The 20,959-nt window shown below is 45.5% G+C and overlaps 1 protein-coding gene across 3 annotated transcripts in view; it reads right to left on the bottom strand.

The window, feature by feature from the left end:
* Nucleotides 1-20,959, bottom strand: part of LOC144599376 (chloride channel protein 2-like) — a 406,358-nt gene that overhangs the window by 8,391 nt on the left and 377,008 nt on the right. For all 3 annotated transcript variants that reach the window (XM_078410172.1, XM_078410174.1, XM_078410173.1), the window contains 3 exons: nt 13,182-13,220; nt 9,279-9,383; nt 977-1,063 (listed from right to left, as the gene is read on the bottom strand). In XM_078410172.1, coding sequence (XP_078266298.1) covers nt 977-1,063; nt 9,279-9,383; nt 13,182-13,220 — 231 coding nt within the window. The remainder of the gene's footprint in view (nt 1-976; nt 1,064-9,278; nt 9,384-13,181; nt 13,221-20,959) is intronic.

The following is a 20,959-nucleotide window of genomic DNA, read 5'->3' as shown; positions in this document are numbered from 1 at the left end:
GGTTCATTTGGAAAGTGACTTTCTACACAAAGAGGCGGCACGGTGGCGCAGCGGTAGAGTTGCTGCCTTACAGTGAATGCAGCGCCGGAGACTCAGGTTCGATCCCGACTACGGGCGCCGTCTGTACGGAGTTTGTACGTTCTCCCCGTGACCTGCGTGGGTTTTCTCCGAGATCTTCGGTTTCCTCCCACACTCCAAAGACGTACAGGTTTGTAGGTTAATTGGCTTAGTAAATGTAAAAATTGTCCCTAGTGGGTGTGTTAATGTGCGGGGATAGTGTTAATGTGCGGCGATCGCTGGGCGGCGCGGACCTGGTGGACCTGGTGGGCCTGGTGGACCTGGTGGACCTGGTGGGCCTGGTGGACCTGGTGGACCTGGTGGACCTGGTGGACCTGGTGGACCTGGTGGGCCTGTTTCTGCGCTGTATCTCTAAATCTAAAACCAATTCCTAAGTCAATTTATCCTTCAACGTTAATGGAGAGAACAACTGTGCATCCAAGATAGACACAAAAATCTGGAGTAACTCAGCGGGTCAGGCAGCGTCAGGCAGTCAGGGGGGAGGGAGACACGCAGATAAGGAATTGTAAGGTGAGAAAACGAGACATCAAAAGAGATGAGATCGAGGAAAATGGAGAATAGATCATTGTTAGCTAGGAGAAGCTGACAACGAAGCAAACAGAGATAAAATAATCAGGGGGACAGTCAGACTGGGCCAAGAACTCTCCTCCCTCTCCCCTGACTCTCAGTGTCTGAAGAAGGGTCTCGACCCGAAACGTCACGCATTCCTTCTCTCCGGAGATGCTGCCTGTCCCGCTGAGTTACTCCAGCATGTTGCGTCTATCTTCGCTGTAAACCAGCATCTGCAGTTCCTTCCTACACAGCCATACATCCACCATTTTTGAACAGTAAACATGGTTTGGACAGCCACCTGATGACTTCCCACTGCATTCGCTCAATAAAATGCAAAATATCTCACCTCTTTAAGAGCTACCACTCCTATTAACTTTCCAATACTTGTCACGTAAGCATGGTTAAGTCCTAGTAGGGAGAACATGGTGTGAGTCTGAAAGGAGACAAGAATTTTTGATTAGATGGTTGATTGCAATTCAAAATAAACTATTTTAACATCATGATTCAATTCATTTTTGGGAAATGCTTCAAAACATTTCAAAAACAATTTGACATAACTTAAAGCAAGTTTTGAATGTTGGAGTTGCTTGTCATCCTAAGGCGTGTGAAGATAGACAAATCTCCCGGGCCTGATCAGATATAGCCCAGGACACTGAGGGGAACTAGAGAAGAAACTGCAGGAGCCCTGGCTGAGATGTATGAATCATCATTAGACACGGCTGAGGTGCCGGAAGACTGGAGGGTGGCTAACGTTGTGTCTCTATTTAAGAAGAGCTGCAAGGAAAAGTCTGGGAGATATAGAACTGTTACACACCCCAGAGGCCTTCCATTTATTATGAAGTTCCCACTGTGGTTAGACTTCCCTCAATTTGTTCATAAAACATTCATCTACTTTGGAAGGAAGGCACAAAAACAATTCCTCTGCCCGCCTGCCCAACTTTAGTTTAATTTTGTTTAGAGATACAGCACGGAAACAGGCCCTTCAGCCCACCAAGTCCGCACCAACCAGTGATCCCCGCACACTAACACTATGCTACAACGCACTAGGGATAATTTTACATTTTACATATACACCAAGCTGATTAACCTACAAACCTGTACGTCTTTGGAGAGTGGGATGAAACCGAAGATCTTGGAGAAAACACACATGGTCGCGGGGAGAACGTACAAACTCCGTATAGACAGCACCCGTAGTCGGGATGGAACCCGGGTCTCTGGCGCTGTGCTGCCCATTTGTAACATTATTGAGGTATCAATCATTTGCCCATGTTTCGATTATTAAAAACAGGAAGGCATAGATTTAAAGTGGGAGATAGTAGTTTGAATGAGGAGTTGAGGAGAAAATATTTTTTGAACATATTGGTATTTGGTGGTATTTGGAATTCACTGCCAGAGGAGAGGTCAGATGCAATCATTACCTTTAAGAGACTTTCAAATAGGGAAGGCGTGATAGTCTATGGACTAAATAGGATATGTGTAGATGGGCAAAAAAGGTTATCATGGACTTGGTGGGCCATTTCCGAGCTGGTAACTCTATGACTGTGCACAAACCAAAAGTGACGTATACCAATCACATTATCAGTCTGAAGAAGGGTCTTGACCCGAAACGTCACCCATTCCTTTTCTCCAGAGATGCTGCCTGACCCCCTGAGTTACTCCAGCATCTTACACATTATTGATTCTGATGAAAAATAAACGTTGGATCTAATTTGTGCAGGGGACATCATTATTAATTTCCTTCCTCAATTGTTTTGCATGATAATTCATTCTGCAGTTTGCACTTTTAAACTTTAACTTTTCCAACCAATATAAGTGTTTTGTGACTCTCTACCTGAAAGAAATGCTTCCAATGAAATCATGAACATTTATGCATCAGAATGAAAGGAAAACATTTAAGCAGCACTGCATGGATTCATAGAGTGATGCAGCGTGGAAACATGCCCTTCGGCCCAACTTGCCCACACTGACCAACATGTCCCAGCTACACTAGTCCCACCTGCCTGCTTTTGGTCCATATCCCTCCAAACCTGTCCTATCTAATGGTTTCTTAAATGATGGGATAGTCCCTGCCTCAACTACCTCCTCTGGCAGCTCGTTCCATACACCCACCACCCTTTGTATGAAAGTAGTTAAGCAAAAATAAAATTCTGGTAAATATAATTCAATTTGACCTAATTGCTCCCAATTTTCAATCCCTATCAAATATTTCACTGACAAAACAAATGGAAAAAGATAGCATGGCAGAAAAATGTTATAGGGGTAATAATAAAATGATCACACAGAGAAAAGAAAATATCAAGAGCTATTAATAAGAATTCCTCAGACTGGGATATAATAATCTTGCTTTGACAGATAGTCCCTGTGAAATACTGCTACGTTAATTTATTGCGTCTGACATAAGCAATTTAACAAATGCACATGCTCATTAATTTCCTGCTCAGAAAATATTACTGGTTATTTAATTGACTTGGCTTTGTGTACACAGCATTACTTGAAATTTAATACACTGGTCTTAACAGAATCAATTATTAAATGCGACGTCTTCCAATGATTAAAACTATGCTGTTGAGAAGGTATGGAAAGAAACAGCATATCAGTCCATGTCAGGATTTACTGTTAATCCTCTGTGGAGACATGCAACATGTTATTTTATTATCTCACTCTTTTAAATATTTCTGAATGTAACTCCACAGTGTTCTTTGCAATGGTGTTGCACTGCATGATGAATAATGTGCCAACTGCTGACAGACAGACTCACAAATCAGAGATTTAAACAACAAGACTGCAACCTCAGAGCTGCCTATATTATAAATTATCCACATTAAAGCCATTATTTTTACTTGTAGCACTGCTTGGTATAAACTACAGGGGAAATAAATCATTTATTTAACCGTGCAATTTCAGCATCTGGATTTTAAAAAATTGAATCTATACACTAAAACTCGTTTGTTTGTTTGTTCCTGAACTACAGCGAAAACGGTACACGATAGCGTGACAATTTTAGGCCCACCTTACTCAGCGTCGTCCATTTGGTGCTAATGGAAGAAGTTTCATTGAAATCGGTGTTATATTTTTAAAGTTATTCACATTTTAAAGTTTAAATCTATCTCCTTGGGAGGGGGGGGGAGAGGATAAGGGGGGTTGAGGGGATGGAGTGGGGGGGGGGGTAGGGAAGGGGGGAAGGGAGGGGGAGGGTGGTGGAGGGAGAGGGGGAGGGGGAGGGGACGAGTGGGAGGGAGGAGGGAGGGAGGTGGGTGGAGGGGGGGTGGATGGAGGGGGGAGGGGGAAGGGGACGAGGGAGGGGGAGGGGGGGAGGTGGGGGGAGGGGGTGGAGGGTTGAGGTGGGTGGGGGATGAGGGGGGAGGGGAGGAGGAGAGGGTGCTGCACCAATGCAGGAGAGGTTTGGGCCCAATGGGTTCACTTGGTTTAGTTGTTTCTAAATTTTGCACATATAAATGAAAACATGCTGTTAACCATTCACATGTTATTTCTGTCTTCCATACTAGAATCCTTTATTTATATTTTAAATACATTATCCAAAATGGTTTGAGAGAAGTATAAATGCAGGTATAAACACATTATAATACCAGTATAAAACACGTTACAATGCCCATATAAACACATTATAATGCCAGTATAAAACACATTATAATACCAGTATAAACACATTATAATGCCCGTATAAAACACATTATAATGCCCGTATAAAACACATTATAATGCCCGTATAAAACACGCTATAATGCCCATATAAAACACGCTATAATGCCCGTATAAAACACGCTATAATGCCCGTATAAAACACGCTATAATGCCCGTATAAAACACATTTTAATGCCAATATAAAACACAATGCATATCTCAACGACAAAAGTAATTTCTTCAGACACTACAAAAGGAAATTAATGCATAAGGTACTCCAAACTACTGAAGAGTAAAATAAATACACATCTATAATTCTGAAACAATATCTGGAAGGTTTGAAACCAATCAGCAGTTCAGTCAGTGAGGGTACAGACAAATTTAGTCTTTCAGGTATGAATCCTAAACAGATATTTCTTCTGTAAATATTCAAGCTGAACACCATTTAATAATTCACTACACATTGCTCTTCATAGGTTTTGAAGGTATTTGTAAATGCTCATTTCATCTTAATCGCTAATGGAGGCATAGAACATATCAGACGAGCACAGCACAGGAACAGGCCCTTCGGCCCAAAATATCCATCCAAACACGACGCCAGTTTAAACTAATCCCCTCTGCCGACATGTGATCCGCGTCCCTCCATTCCCTGAATGTCCGTGTGCTTATCTAAAAGCCACTCCATTGTCACCAGCAAATCTGCCTCCACCATCACCCCTGGTGGCGTCTCCCAGCCACCCACCATTCTCTGCATAGTAAACATGCCCTGTACATCTCCTTAAAAGTTGTCCCTCTCCTCTTTCCTTCTTTCCCACTCTGTGTCCTTGTGTTGCCAATTTCAGGGAGCTATGAGCTGAACCCCAAGATCCCTCTGCAGGTCAATGCTATTAAGGGTCTTCCCATTAACTGGATACTTTCCTCTTACATTCGACCTTCCAGAGTGCAACATCTCACACTTGCTAGGATTAAACTCCATCTGCAATTTCTCTGCCCATTTCTCTGGCTAACCTATATACTGCTGTGTCTTTTGACAGCCTCCCTCACTCTTCAGAACACCACCAATTTTGGTGTCTTCTGCAAACTTGCACATCAAGCTATCTACATTCACCTCCAAGTCGTTTATGTATATAGCACAAACAACAGAAGTCCCAGCACAGATCCCTGCAGAACTCCACTGGTCACAGACCCCCAGCCAGAACAACAGCCTTCCACCACAATCTTCTGTCTTCTCTGAGTTTGCCAGCTTTGAATCCAAACCCGATTAGTCCGAGGATGGTGAATCTGTGGAATTCTTTGCCACAGAAGGCAGTGAAGGCCAAGTCAGTGGATATTTTTAAGGCAGAGATAGACAAATTCTTGATTAGTACGAGTGTCAGAGGTTATGGGGAGAAGGCAGGAGAATGGGGTTAGGAGGGAGAGATAGATCAGCCATGATTGAATGGCGGAGTAGACTTGATGGATTGAATGGCCTAATTCTGCTCCTATTACTTATGAACTATCCATGTTCTCCAGAGATGCTTCCTAACCCGCTGAGTTCCTCCAGCACTTTGTGTTTGTTAGTCATACAGACATATAACAAAGGATGCAAGAAAAGTATGATAACACTTAGCACTCAGCATGGCTCTACGAAAGGGAAATCATGTTTGAATAATCTATTGAAGTTTGTTGAGAATGTGACTTGTAGAATATATAAAGTGAAACCAGTGGATGTAGTGATGTTGGATGTCAGAAGGCACTCGATAAAGTTCCACAGAAGAGTTTGGTCAACTGATTAGAGCATGTGGAAACAGGGGGGTCATATGCAGGAGACACAAGTAAGTGCAGATGCTGGAATCATGAGTAAAACACAAAGTGCTGGAGTAACTGAGCAGGTCGGGTAGCATATGTGAAGGGAATGGGCAGGTGAGGTTCCAAGTCAGGATGCTTCTTCAGACTGATTATAGTAGTGGGGAGAAAGATGTGGGGGGGGGGGGGGGAGAGGGAGGGGCAGTCTGTGGAGTGATAGGTGGATACAAGTGAGGGAGGTTTTGATTCACAGACGAGTGGACAAAGACTAAAGTTGAAAAAGAGACAAAAGTGTGCCAGATGAGGTGAGCTGAGGAGTAAAGTGTAAAACCAGAGGGATTGAGAAGTGGTTAATTTGCAGAAGGCAGAGGGAGTCGAGAAGACTTGCTCAGATTGGCAAGGTGCCACAGGAATCAGTGCTGCGTCTCAACAATTCACAATCAACACCAGTAACTTGCCAGAATGGATCAACTGTTACTATAGGAAGATAACTGCAGATGCTGGTACAAATCGAAGGTATTTATTCACAAAATGTTGGAGTAACTCAGCAGGTCAGGCAGCATCTCTGGAGAAAAGGAATGGGTGACGTTTCGGGTCGAGACCCTTCTTCAGATCAACTGTTACCTCTGGAAGTTTATTGATTACACAAAGCTGGGTAATATTGCGCACAGGGGTAAGGGTGCAAAGAGACTTCATGAAGATGCAGATAAAGTGAGCAGGTGAGAATCCCGACACAAAATGTCGCCTGTCCATTCCTCTCAGAGAGGTGAACGCATTTATTTCAAGAGGACTACAACACAAAACCAGGATGTAATGCTGAGGCATTTGCAAGCGCTGGTCAGACTGCGTTTGAAGTATTGTGAGTAGTTTTTGGCCCCCATATCTGAGGAAGGATGTGCTGGCATTGGAGAGGGTCCAGAGGAGGTTTACGAGAACGATCCCAGGAATGAGTGGGTTAACATATGATGAGCGTTTGACGGCACTGGGCCTGCATTCACTGGAGTTTAGAAGGATGAGGGGGGACCTCATTGAAACATACAGAATAGTGAAAGGCCAATGAAGTGAATGTTTCCACTAGTGGGAGAGTCTAGGGCCAGAGGCTATAGTCTCAGAATAAAAGGATGTACCTTTACAAAGAAGATGAGAGGAATTTCTTTAGTTAGAGGGTGGTGAATATGTGGAATTCATTGACACGGCCGGCTGTGGAGGCCAAGTCAATGGATATTTTAAAGGCGGAGATTGGCAGATCTTTGATTAGTACAGGTGTCAGGGGTTATACGGTGAAGGCAGGAGAATGGGGTTGAGAGGGAAAGATCAGCCATGATTGAATAGCTTACTAGCTAGTTTACTTTAGGGATACAGCATGGAGACAGGCCCTTCGACCCAATCGGGTCCGCGCCGACCAGCGATCCCCGCACATTAACACTATCCTACACCCACTGGGGACAATTTTTACATTTACCAAGCCGATTAACCTACAAACCTGTACGTCTTTGGATTGTGGGAGGAAACCGTAAAATCTCGGAGAAAACCCACGCAGGTCACGGGGAGAACGTACAAACTCAGTACAGACGGCACCCGTAGTCAGGATCGAACCCGAGTCTCCGGCGCTGCATTCGCTGTAAGGCAGCAACTCTACCGCTGCTCCACCGTGCCGCCCTTGCTGGGCTGAATGGCCTTATTCTGCTCCTAGAACCTACGAACTTATGCTGCCTGACCAGCAGAGTTACTCCAGCACATTGTGTTTTACTCACGATTCCGGCAGCTGAAATTCCTTGTATCTCCTGCAAATTATCATTCCCCCTCGCCCTCCTCCCCCCCCCCCCCCCCCCTCCCGTCCTCCTCCACCCACCCATTCCACATCACATGCTCTGATCCTGTCAACCAACCACCTGCATGGAACTTTAGAGAGGGCTTTTTTGAAAATCCAACATCACTACATCATGTGGGAGATGGAATATAATGTGAAAAATTGTGAGGAAATGTGAGATTGCTCACTCTGGTGTACAAAATAGTTTTAAAAAGAGCAATCTTTTAAATGGTGAGAGATTGGAGAATGTTTATGCTTCATGGAACTTTGTTGTCCTTGTATATAAATTACCGAAAACTGTCAGGCAGGTGCAGCAAACATTAGGAACGCAAAGAGTATTCTGGCCTTGATCACAAGAGGATGCAAATAGAAGGACAACATTTAGACAATAGACAATAGACAATAGGTGCAGCAGGAGGCCATTCGGCCCTTCGAGCCAGCACCACCATTCAATGTGATCATGGCTGATCATTCTCAATGTACCCCATTCCTGCCTTCTCCCCATACCCCCTGACTCCGCTATCCTTAAGAGGAGTTCCATTGGAACCTAATCAGATGTACAGCACTTTGGTCAACGTGGGTTGTTTTTAAATGTGCTATACAAATAAAATTGACTTGACTTGACTTGACTTGACTATCTAGCTCTCTCTTGAATGCATTCAGAGAATTGGCCCCCACTGCCTTCTGAGGCAGAGAATTCCACAGATTCACAACTCTGTGACTGAAAAAGTTTTTCCTCGTCTCAGTTCTAAATGGCCTACCCCTTATTCTTAAACTGTGGCCCCTGGTTCTGGACTCCCCCAACATTGGGAACATGTTTCCTGCCTCTAACGTGTCCAACCCCTCAATAATCTTATACGTTTCGATAAGATCTCCTCTCATCCTTCTAAATCGCAGTGTATACAAGCCTAGTCGCTCCAGTCTTTCAACATACGACAGTCCCTCCATTCCGGGAATGAACCTAGTGAGCCTACGCTGCACGCCCTCAATAGCAAGGATGATGGCATGAATTGCAGGAAGAGGCTGCATCTTCTGACTGTATGTTCATGCAAAATCACACTAATCTCACAGCTGAAACACTTCATTGAACATTGCTTGCAAATACCATGATTCATTTAAAACATATTCTATTAAGATTCTCATTACCTCAAATGAAAATACACTGAGAAAGATTGAACAAAAATCCAAGGAACCAATTAATTATTTGTTCACAATTTCATCAGTGGATGAAAATGCACTGGCACAAAATTGCAATGACTTTAGCAATGCAGCTCCCAAAAGGTCGTAAGGCCATGTGATAGGAGTAGAATTAGGCCATTCGGCCCAGCATGTCTAATCCGCCATTCAATCATGGCTGGTCTGTCTCTCCATTCTAACCCCAAATATCTTACAGCAATCTTATAGATCTTGCCTTGTGTAATGATGTCCATTCGACGAGCTGGAAGGGTGCTGGGTCAATCTTACAGTTGTTGAAGTCCACTTGTTCATCAAACTGCTTGTCTTCCCACTCCACAACCTGGGGAAACATTTGTAATCATCAGTTTGCAGTTGCAGTGTTTCAATGGTTCAGCACAGAGAAATGGCACAGAAATGAATCCAGGCAATTTGTTCTGACACTTGGCTGTGTGGATTAGAGTTTTAAATGCATTAATTTAGTTAACTATTCCCTCTGTCATTACAGAAAGCTGTAAAGTTCAGGTTATCAGGATGTGGCAGTGATTCCAGTTTCTGTCGAGGCAAATTTAGTGCCCTGACATTTTTTCAGACACATGTCATCTCGGAAACAAATTGAAAATCTAATTCTCAATTCCTAATGAACTGCTCAATATCACAAAATTGTTTAGTTTAGAGATACAGCGCGGAAACAGGCCCTTTCGGCCCACCAAATCTGCGCCGACCAGCGATCCCCGCAAAATAACACTATCCTACACCCACTGGGGACAATTTTTACATTTACCAAGCCAATTAACCTAAAAACCTGTACGTCTTTGGAGTGTGGGAGGAAACCGAAGATCTCGGAGAAAACCCACGCAGGTCACGGGGAGAACGTACAAACTCTGTACAGACAGCGCCCGTAGTCGGGATGGAACCCGGATCTCCGGCGCTGCATTCGCTGTAAGGCAGCAACTCTACCGCTGCGCCACCGTGACTGCCACCATCACCAATTGAGGGCCAAAGACTAATCCCTGGAGTATTCTACTGGTTATTGAAAAGGACTCTTTGCATGCTGGTCCCAGATGAAGATCTGCTGTCATCAGATACAATCGGCCCACTCTTTTCAATCTCTTTTCCCTTTGTGCATCTATCATTTTTTCTACTTCGCAAAATGCAGGAGTAACTCAGCAGGTCAGACAGGTCTGGGATGTATTGGAGAGCAGAGGGATCTAGCAGTGCAGAAGGTGAAGTCACAGGTTGACCATAAGGTGGTCAAAATGGCTTTTGGCACATTGGGCTTCATTAGTCTGAGTATTGAGTATAGAGGGTTGGGAGGTCATGTTGCAGTTGTATAAGACTCTGTTGAAACCGAATTTAGAATATTCTGGTCAGTTCTGGGCACCATGTTATAGGAAAGATGTTGTCAAGCTGGAAAGGGTGTAGGGAAGATTTATGAGGATGTTACCAGGACTGGGGGTGGTGTGAGCTATAGGGAGAGGCTGAGTAGGCCTCCATGGAGTAGGCTCCATGGAGCGCAGGAGGATGAGGGGTGATCTTATAGAGGAGTACAGAGTACAAAATCATGAGAGGAATAGATTGGGTAGATGCACAGAGTCTTTTGCCCAGAGTAGGGGAATCGAGGACCAGAGGACATGTGTTCAAGGTGAAGGGGAAAAGATTTAATAGGAATCTGAGGGGTAACTTTTTCACACAGAGGGTGGTGGGTGTATGGAACAAGCTGCCAGAGGAGGTAGTTGAGGCTGGGACTATCCCAACCTTTAGGAAACAGACAGGTACATGGATAGGGCAGGTTTGGAGGGATATGAACCAAATGCAGGCAGGTGGGGCTAGTGTAGCTGGGACATGTTGGCCAGTGTGGGCAAGTTGGGTTGAAGGGCCCATTTCCATGCTGTACCCGTCTGACTCTACAGTGTGCCCTAATGACTAGTGGCTCTGACATCCACCATGCTTGGAGAAACTGGTGATGGTGCACATCAACTCCACCCTCCCAGACGACTTTGATGCTGCCATCTCAACAGGTCCATAGCAGATACCATCTGTCTGGCCCTAAATCTCTGGATCACCTGGACAACAAGGCCACCTACATCAGACTCCTATTTATTGACAGTAGCTCCATCAACACCATAATCCCATCCAAACTCGTTTCCAAACTCCTGGACCTAAGAATCAGAACCCCCTCTGCCACTGGATCCTCGACTTTCTGAGCCGGAGACTACAGTCAGTGAGGATAGATGCCAACACCTCCTTCACGATAAATCTCAATACCAGTGCCCCGCAAGGATGTGTGTGGAGTATCCTAATGTACTCACCCAGAGGGTTGTGAATTTGTGGAATGCTCTGCCACAGAGGGCAGTGGAGGCCAATTCACTGGATGGATTTAAAAGAGAGTTAGATAGAGCTCTAGGGGCTAGTGGAATCAAGGGATATGGGGACAAGGCAGGCCCGGGTTACTGATTGTGGATGACCAGCCATGATCACAATGAATGGCGGTGCTGGCTCGAAGGGCCGAATGGACTCCTCCTGCACCTATTTTCTATGTTTCTTTGACAACGTTGTAAAGTATTGCATAGAAGGAATGATGAAAAGAAAGCTGGGAATGAGAAAAGGATAATGATATTGGTTCATTATGGTCTTGTGCAGGGATGTTGTGTGTTATCCAGTCAAACCGTACCGTGCAGCGTAGGTTCACTAGGTTAATTCCCGGAATGGCGGGACTGTCGTATGTTGAAAGGCTGGAGCAATTAGGCTTGTATACACTGGAATTTAGAAGGATGAGGGGGGGATCTTATTGAAACATATAAGATAATTAGGGGATTGGACACATTAGAGGCAGGAAACATGTTCCCAATGTTGGGGGAGTCCAGAACAAGGGGCCACAGTTTAAGAATAAGGCCATTTAGAACGGAGATGAGGAAGAACTTTTTCAGTCAGAGAGTGGTGAAGGTGTGGAATTCTCTGCCTCAGAAGGCAGTGGAGGCCAGTTCGTTGGATGCTTTCAAGAGAGAGCTGGATAGAGCTCTTAAGGATAGCGGAGTGAGGGGGTATGGGGAGAAGGCAGGAACGGGGTACTGATTGAGAGTGATCAGCCATGATCGCATTGAATGGCGGTGCTGGCTCGAAGGGCTGAATGGCCTACTCCTGCACCTATTGTCTATTGTCATACATCAGTACAACCAAGCCAATGCACAAGTATAACAGGTAGTGCAAAAAGAAAAATACCAGTGCAGAATGTAGTGTTCCAGTGTTATAGTGATACATTTACAGAGAAAGCTTTACAAAAGTGAAAAATAAAAGGATTTTAGTTATGTTCTAAAGGAAAGTGAGCCACGTTCGGGCGGTCACGGTGGTGCAGCAGTAGAGTTGCTGCCTTGCAGCGAATGCAGCGCCGGAGACCCAGGTTCCATCCCGACTACGGGTGCTGTCTGTACGGAGTTTTGTACGTTCTCCCCGTGACCTGCATGGGTTTTCTCCGAGATCTTCGGTTTCCTCCCACACTCCAAAGACGCACAGGTTTGTAGGTTAATTGGCATCTGTCTTTATCTTTGTAATCTTGTTTAGCTTGCATATGAAGTAATTCCTACTTATAATCTTGGCTTCACCTCAAATTTAGTTTAGTTTAGTTTAGAAATACAGGCCCTTCGGCCCACCGAGTCCGTGCCGTCCTGCGATCCCCACACACTAACACTATCCAACGCACATTAGGGACAATTTACAATTTTATCGAAGCCAATTACTCTACAGACCTGTACGTCCTTGGAGTGTGGGAGGAATCCGAATATCTCGATAAGCAAGAAACCCCACGCAGGTCACGGGGAGAACGTAAAAACTCCGTACAGGCAGCACCCATAGTCGGGATCGAACCCGGGTCTCTGGCACTCTATCACTGCACCACTGTGCCAAATATTGATATCAGAGTTTAAGCTAATGAAAATTACATTTACATTCATCTAACTCCTGAGCTATTTATTGAAATAGTTATATTGTTCGAGGAAATCATAATATTACTTACACATGACAGTAGAAATACATTTCCAATAGATATTTAAGTGAATGAATTATATCATTTGTTAATTTTATCAAGCAAAAATATGAATTCAAGTATGACTAAATTTAAAACTTCAATAAAGTGTGGGTTTACCTCTGATGGTGTCATGTTATCTTCAATCTCAAATTCATCCTGACGGAAAAGAACAAATACCAATCAATATTTCATCAAATACAACATTTTGAAGAGAAACTAATCTAGAAGTTTTCAAACCAAAAACTGCCTTGACAAAGTTAGAGGGCAGGGGGGGAACAAATTGCCCTTGAATTCATCCACTGGTGCACATGGTATGAGATGATTACTGCACATTAAAATAAAATAAAATCAACTTGGCAGCACTTCAGAAATCAGGAATTTAAAACTGCGAGTGCCCTTTTTCGATGGAAATTAATTTATTAAAGAAAGTAGAGAGCCCATTCAGGACACAAATCCAGGGTCGGAGCAATGGTGTTGCTGCCTGACAGCGCCAGAGTCCTGAGTCCGATTCCGACTACGGGCGCTGTCTGTGTGGAGTTCCCCCCGTGACCTGCGTGGGTTTTGCCCGGGCTCTCTGGTTTCCTCCCACACTCCAAGGACGTACCAGTTTGTTGGTTAATTGGCTTCCTTAAATTGTAAATGGTGTGTAGGGCAGGTTCCGAGAATAGACAATAGACAATAGGTGCAGGAGGCCATTCGGCCCTTGGAGCCAGCACCGCCATTCAGTGTGATCATGGCTGATCATTCACAATCATACCCCGTTCCTGCCTTCTCCCCAAGAATTGAACTATTGTGTAACACCCAAGAATATCTCAGACTGCAAAGTTCCATGGTTCATCCAGAAGCATACTGACTACTATTCAGTGTCAGAACTTTATTTCAAAAAGGGGTCTTATTTTCTAAATGCTCCATGAGCCAAAATTTATTTTTATTAACTAATTACATTGCTGCTTTGCAGTCAGTGGACAGAATAGCAAGTCCAGCATCATTTTAGCTACACCCCACCGTCTGATAAAAGGATGTCTGCTGCTATTTGAAGGAGAACTATGGTGTAAGGGGATTAACAGTGAACCATGCCCATGATGCCTGTGGACGTTCATAACTGACTCAATCTACTAGTCTTTCAATGCTAACACATGGCAGAATCACTGGGCTGAAGTACAAATCAAACACAACGTTAGTGGAAGATTGAGATTCTTTAGTCATCATCTATACACTAAAACTCTTGTTTGTTTCTTTGTTCCTGAACTACAGCCAAAACGGTACACGATAGCGCGACAGTTTTAGGCCCACCTTACTCACCGTCGTCCCTTTGGTGCTAATGGAAGAAGTTTCATTGAAATCGGTGTTATATTTTTTAAGTTATTCTCATTTTAAAGTTTAAATCTCTCCTAGGGAGGGAGGGAGGGGGGTGGAGGATAAGGGGGGTTGAGGGGGATGGGGAGGGAGGGGAGGAGGGAGGGAGGGGGGAGGAGAGGGGGAGGGGGAGAGGGGAGGGGAGGGGGAGGGGGAGGGGGATGGGAGGGGGATGGGAGGGGGGTGGGAGGGGAGGGGGAGGGGAAGGGAGGGAGAGGTGGGGGGAGGGGGGAGGAGGGGGGAGGGGGGAGGGGAGGAGGGCTGCACCAATGCAGGAGAGGTTTGGGCCCAACGGGTCCACATGTTCTAGTCAAATATTAAAATAAGAAGTGTCACAAGGTACTCAGCACAAAAACTATTGTTCAAGATTATTAAACATTTCCAATTCTCATTATCCATCTTTTATCATCTTGAAATTCATTACTTCAACATCTTAAATCAAAAACCAAGGATGCAAAATATATGACATCCCATCCTAATTACAAAGAAAATAGGTGCAGGAGGAGGCCATTTGGCCCTTCGAGCCAGCACCGCCATTCATTGTGATCATGGCTGATCATCCACAATCAGTAACCCGTGCCTGCCTTCTCCCCATATCCCTTGATTCCGCTAGCCCCAAGAGCTCTATCTAACTCTCTTTTAAATTCATCCAGTGAATTGGCCTTCACTGTCTTCTGTGGCAGAGATTTCCACAAATTCACAACTCTCTGGGTGAAAAAGTTACTTCTCACCTCAGTTTTAAATGGCCTCCCCTTTATTCTTAGACTGTGGCCCCTGGTTCTGGACTCCCCCAACATTGGGAACATTTTTCCTGCATCTAGCTTGTCCAGTCCTTTTATAATTTAATACATTTCTCTCAGATCCCCTCTCATCCTTCTAAACTCCAGTGAACACAAGCCCAATCTTTCCAATCTTCCCTCATAAGACAGTATGATTAAATTTCCTCATGTGATTAAAATTCTGTTTCTTCAGCTTGAAGTGTAGACATTGCTTTTGGTAAGTTGACTCCAATGACTCTACTTTCTTCCCATAGGCAGCTTGCATTGCTGAGCTACACACTGCTTGCCCCTCGCGTGCATCCACAGCAGTCTGTTGTGCTGATACCACACTGTGTGCCCATCGTTACTGGTATTAATAGACCCTTAGGGCTGATCAAACATGTAACCGTCATGAACTAAATATCACCAACAAACATTGAACTTTGGAGGTTCAGTTGCACCTGGTACAACCCACATCTACCATATCCACTGTTCCAAGTGTGGACTCATGTACATCCGCGAGACCAAACGTGGACTGGGCGATCATTTCGCTGAACACCTTCGCTCAGTCCGCCTTGGCCTATGCGATCTCCCGGTTGCCAAACACGTTAACTCCCCCTTCCCATGCTAACCTTTCAGTCCTGGGTCTCCTCCATTGTCAGAGTGAGGCCAAACACAAATTGGAGGAACAACACCTCATATTTCGCTTGGGCAGCTTACACCCCAGTGGCATGAGTATTGATTTCTCTAACTGCAAGTAACCCCTGCATCCCCTCTCTCTCCGCCCCTCCCCCACCCTAGTTGTTGTACTAGTTTCACTCTACTTGCATTGTCTTTCAATCGTTTTCACCCAGTCCACAGCCAACAATTGCCCGTTTCCTTGATCATCGTTACATGTTTGCATATCTTTCATTCGCTTGTTGCAGCTCTGAAATTGTGTGGAACTGGGAGAGGAAAACCTGCATGAACGTGGCTCTGTGTTGGTGACCACGGCACTCTCACATTACATGATCAGTGCCAGTGATAATAGATGCAGGGGACACGTCAACAGCTCATTATTACTGTACTCATCACAGGGCGACACGGCGGCGCAGTGGTAGAGTTGCTGCTTTACAGCGAATGCAGCGCCGGAGACCCGGGTTCGATCCCGGAGCTTTGTACGTTCTCCCCGTGACCTGCATGGGTTTTCTCCGAGATCTTCGGTTTCCTCCCACACTCCAAAGACGTACAGGTTTGTAGGTTAATTGGCTTGGTAAATGTAAAAATTGATCCTAGTCTGTGTAGGATAGTGTTAGTGTGCGGGGATCGCTGGTCGGCGCGGACCCGGTGGGCCGAAGGGCCTGTTACCGCGCTGTATCTCTAAACTAAACTAAATTAAACTAAACTAAGTTCATGGCTCGTGTCATTGAAGTTGACTGTTTGTTTCTGCTCCACTTGCCCAACCCACAATCGTTTTAAATCTACAGAATCTGAAAGGTTCCTCATCTTACTTCAATCCTTCCCTCACCGGGACCCTGTCCTTGTGCCTTGTTTTCAGATATCCGTGCTGCGGCAGCTGGGGCCAGCAGGCAGGCAGTGTGGACTGCCATCAGCAGCCACCACAGATAGACACACAATGCTGGAGTAACTCAGCGGGACAGGCAGCATCTCTGGATGGAAGGAATGGGTGACATTTTGGGTCGAGACGTTTCTTCAGGCTGAGAGTGAGGGAAGAGAGAGACAGAGAGATATGGAAGGGTTAAGGGCCTGTCCCACTTTAGGTGATTTTAAGTGACTGCCGGTGACTAGGCTGTCGCCGACAGTTCACCGGGGTGTCGTGGGCATGATCGTGAGGAGTCTTCAATGAATCGTAGTGGATCTCAGCGCATCGCTGAGAAATCATCCGGAGTGAAATTTCTCGGCAACAGCTGGCTTGTCGCCAGGTATCGTTGCTTATTGCGGGCGCTGTCGCATGCTGTCCCCAGGTTTGCTAGGTTTTCTTAGATGCATTTAGAAGCACGTAATATTAAATTAAGTAACGTCATTTGAAGATACCATAAAATACTTGTGTTTAACCAATTGATTTACCATCAGGACATTTGACAGGTAGATTGGAGGCGACAGTTTGACGGTCAGGTAAGCGTGTTTATGACCATCAGAGATTACATTTAAAGTGGGCTCCCAACCCAGATATGCAACCCAGAAACCAGATATGCATCTCCCGTAAATTTTCAAAGAATGCCCACACTCGCACAAAAATCCATTTAACCACTTTTAAAATTAAATTTCTTAATACTGCTATTAGTAAACTGGAAGTCAATCCAGTTTATGCCTTGTTACTGTGAAGCTTGGTTTTCAAGTAACCCGGGCAAGATGTTATAGTTCAAAACTATCAAGTACTTACCGACTTGTCAGTGATTTCAGCGAAAATCAGGACGCCGGAGAAGCATTGATAATCGTGGGAATCTCGACCTGACTCGGCATTGTCGTGGCCATTGTCGTGGTCATTGTCGTGGTCATTGCCGTGGTCATTGTCGTGGCCATTGTCGTGGTCATTGTCGTGGTCATTGTCGTGGTCATTGTCGTGGTCATTGTCGTGGTCATTGTCGTCGGGTAAAAGAAAATTTCAGCGATCTGCTACGACTTTGACAGTCGCCGGCCGTCGCCTAAAAAATCGCCTAGGTGGGACAGGCCGTTTAGGTGTGGAAACGAGACATCAAAGGGGATGTAGTTCAAGGAAAATGTAGAATAGATCATTATTATCTAGGGATAGGTGACAACGAGTTATACAGAGATACAATTTAATCAGGAGGACAGTCAGACTGGTGGGGGCAAGCTTCCCCAAGCTGACATTGATCTACTTTGTGTCTCTCTTCATTGTAAGCGACGATCTGCAGTTCCTTCCTACACATGCAGAACCACCAGCTGGGGTTCTGGCACATCAGGTACTCAGGAGGAGAGTGTGGACATGGACCTCTGGTGTTTGGTCACTGCACAAGCCTGCAGAGCCATGGCTGAGGATATCTCAGGTAGCAGCTGCCAAAGATGCGGTCAGAGACAAGCACGGTGCTGGACAATGCAAGTAAGGAGGCTGCTGGACGAGCCTGCAGATGAAAGATGCTGGGTAAGTCCATAGGTTTTCGATTTAGTTTAGGGATACAGCACAGAAATGGACCCTTCGGCCTAGCGAGTCCGTGCCGACCTGTGACCCCCACACATTAACGCTACCCTACACACACTAGGAACAACGTTTACAATTTTACAAGCCAGTTAGCCCACAGACCTGTATGTCTTTGGAGTGTGGGAGGAAACCAGAGCACCCGGAGAAAACCCACGCAGGTCACGGTGAGAACGTACAAGACAATAGCGGGTGGTCAGGATCAAACCCGGGTCTCTACCACTCGATTGAACTCTACCGCTGCACCACTGTGCTGCCCATTATGATGCCTGAGGCCTACATAAAGGATGCATGAGGTGAAAGAACAAGGGTTATAGGTAGCCCACACCTACCTTGCCCATGGAGTCAAAGGCTCTTGTTTCTACCACAGCAATGTTGGTCAGTGAGGTCCCAGCACTGATCCTTGTGGAACAGCACAAGCCACAGACCTCCAGTAGGTAGAACTACCATCCACCACTCTCCTTTCTCTTCTCTGGCCAAGCTAAAGTCGAATCCAATTTGCGACGGGTTTTACTCTTCTGGATCAGCCCAGCATGTAGGTCCTTCTTGTAAACTTTACTGATGTCCGTGTATAGTTTAGAGATACAGCGCGTAAACAGGCCCTTCGGCCCACCGGGTCCGCGCCGACCAGCGATCCCCGCACACTAACACTATCCTACACCCAGGAGGGACAATGTTTACATTTACCAAGCCAATTAACCTACAACCTGTTGATGTGCAGGGATCACTGCTTGGTAGGGGTGCCAACTATAGCACTCCCAAATACGGGACAAGGTGACATAACTGCCCCGCGCCCCACGTGACCTCACCCAGCCAGCAGTCACATGCTCCCGCTCCACCAATGGCGGCCGCCCGGGTGGCCTCAGTTAGGCGGCTCCCAGGCCTCTGGGCCTACACTGTCCCGACGTACACTGTCCGCAACAGGTAGGCACAGCATCTGCAGTTTGTTTCCAACAGCGTCTGGGCCTACAGCGCCGTCCGGGGCTAACAAGGGCGGTCACGTACAGGACAAGCCAATTTAGCCCAATATACGGGATGTCCCGGCTAACACGACTAATCAGTAGATCAGTGCAGACTTGGTAACTCGGTAAGCCTGGTTCTGCACTGTATCTCAAAAAACTAAACTAAACTAAAAAACTATCGTGGAATGGTGACCACTCTGACATCATTTGAGAAATAATGAAACAATGAAGGATCTCTAGGCTCTGTCCACAAGAATGGGAACATTCCTTTGCACAGTTTTCTTACTTTATTATGTGAATTACATAACTCTTCCAAAATGTATAGAATCTACATTGGAAGAGGATTTAGCAACACCAGTCAAAACAAGAATCAATTCTTTGCAATTAGAAGTGAATTGCCAAAAGTATTGTCATCATTTCAGCATCAAATTGAAAGTATAAGTGACAGAATTAATAAACCTTCAAGGGTTTTGTGGGAATTTAGTTCACAAGGTTGATTTTAATTTGGAGTGGCTGTAACGACACAATTGCCCACAGCTCCATCATCTAATCTGAGACAGACAATCTGGTTTATTGGGCAGCACACTGCTGGAAAATCTTTTACACAGCTCATAATTTAAACACAGAATATTCTCACCTCTAGAAGCCTGCAGCACAAAAGTTTTTTTATACCTCCAAAAATGTGGACAGCCTTTGTTTAAGCTCAGTCCAGCATTTAATAATAATAATAATAATAATGCATTACATTTATATAGCGCTTTTCAAACACTCAAAGACGCTTTACAGGGATTACTAGAACATAGAGAAGAAAATAAATAGATAAGTAAGTAAACGAACAGAGAAAGGAGACAGAAGGTGAGGTGACGGTCAGTGGTTGAAGGCAGTACTGAACAGGTGAGACTTCAGTGATGTTTTGAATGTGGTGAGTGAGGAGGAGTCTCTGATGGTTTGGGGTAGTGAGTTCCAGAGGGTGGGAGCAGCGATGGAGAAAGCCCTGTCCCCCCAAGATCTGAGTTTGGTCCCGATGGGGGGGGACAGGAGGTTGGCAGCAGCAGAGCGGAGGGTGCAGGTGGGAGTGTGCCTGTGGAGGAGGTCAGTCAGGTAGGATGGGGCCAGGTTATGGAGGGCTTTGTAGGTCATGAGGAGGATTTTGTACTGGATTCTCTGGGGGATGGGGAGCCAGTGGAGCTTATAAAGGACGGGGGTGATATGGTCACGGATCGGGGAGTGGGTGAGTAGACGGGCAGCGGAGTTTTGAATGTATTGAAGTTTACTGATGATTTTTGAGGGTGAGCCATAGAGGAGGCTGTTGCAGTAGTCCAGACGGGAGGTGATGAAGGCGTGGATGAGGGTTTCTGCAGCTGTGGAGGAGAGGGATGGACGGAGACGGGCGATGTTTTTGAGGTGGAAGAAGGCTGTCTTTGTGATGTGTTTGATGTGTTTGTCGAAGGAGAGGGTTTGATCAAAGATGATTCCAAGATTCCGGATGTGAGGGGAGGTGGATACTGGGAGACCATCAATATTGAGGATGAAGTTTTGGGGCAGTTGAATCTTCATAGGTTCACAGATCACAAGTTATAGGAGTAGAATTGGGCCATTCAGCCCACCATTCTAACATGGCTGATCTCTGCCTCCTAATCAAATTCTCCTGCCTTTTCCCCA

This window comes from Rhinoraja longicauda, chromosome 13 (assembly GCF_053455715.1).
Source record: "Rhinoraja longicauda isolate Sanriku21f chromosome 13, sRhiLon1.1, whole genome shotgun sequence".
Lineage (NCBI taxonomy): Eukaryota > Metazoa > Chordata > Chondrichthyes > Rajiformes > Arhynchobatidae > Rhinoraja > Rhinoraja longicauda.
This window is presented reverse-complemented; position numbering and strand designations above follow the sequence as displayed.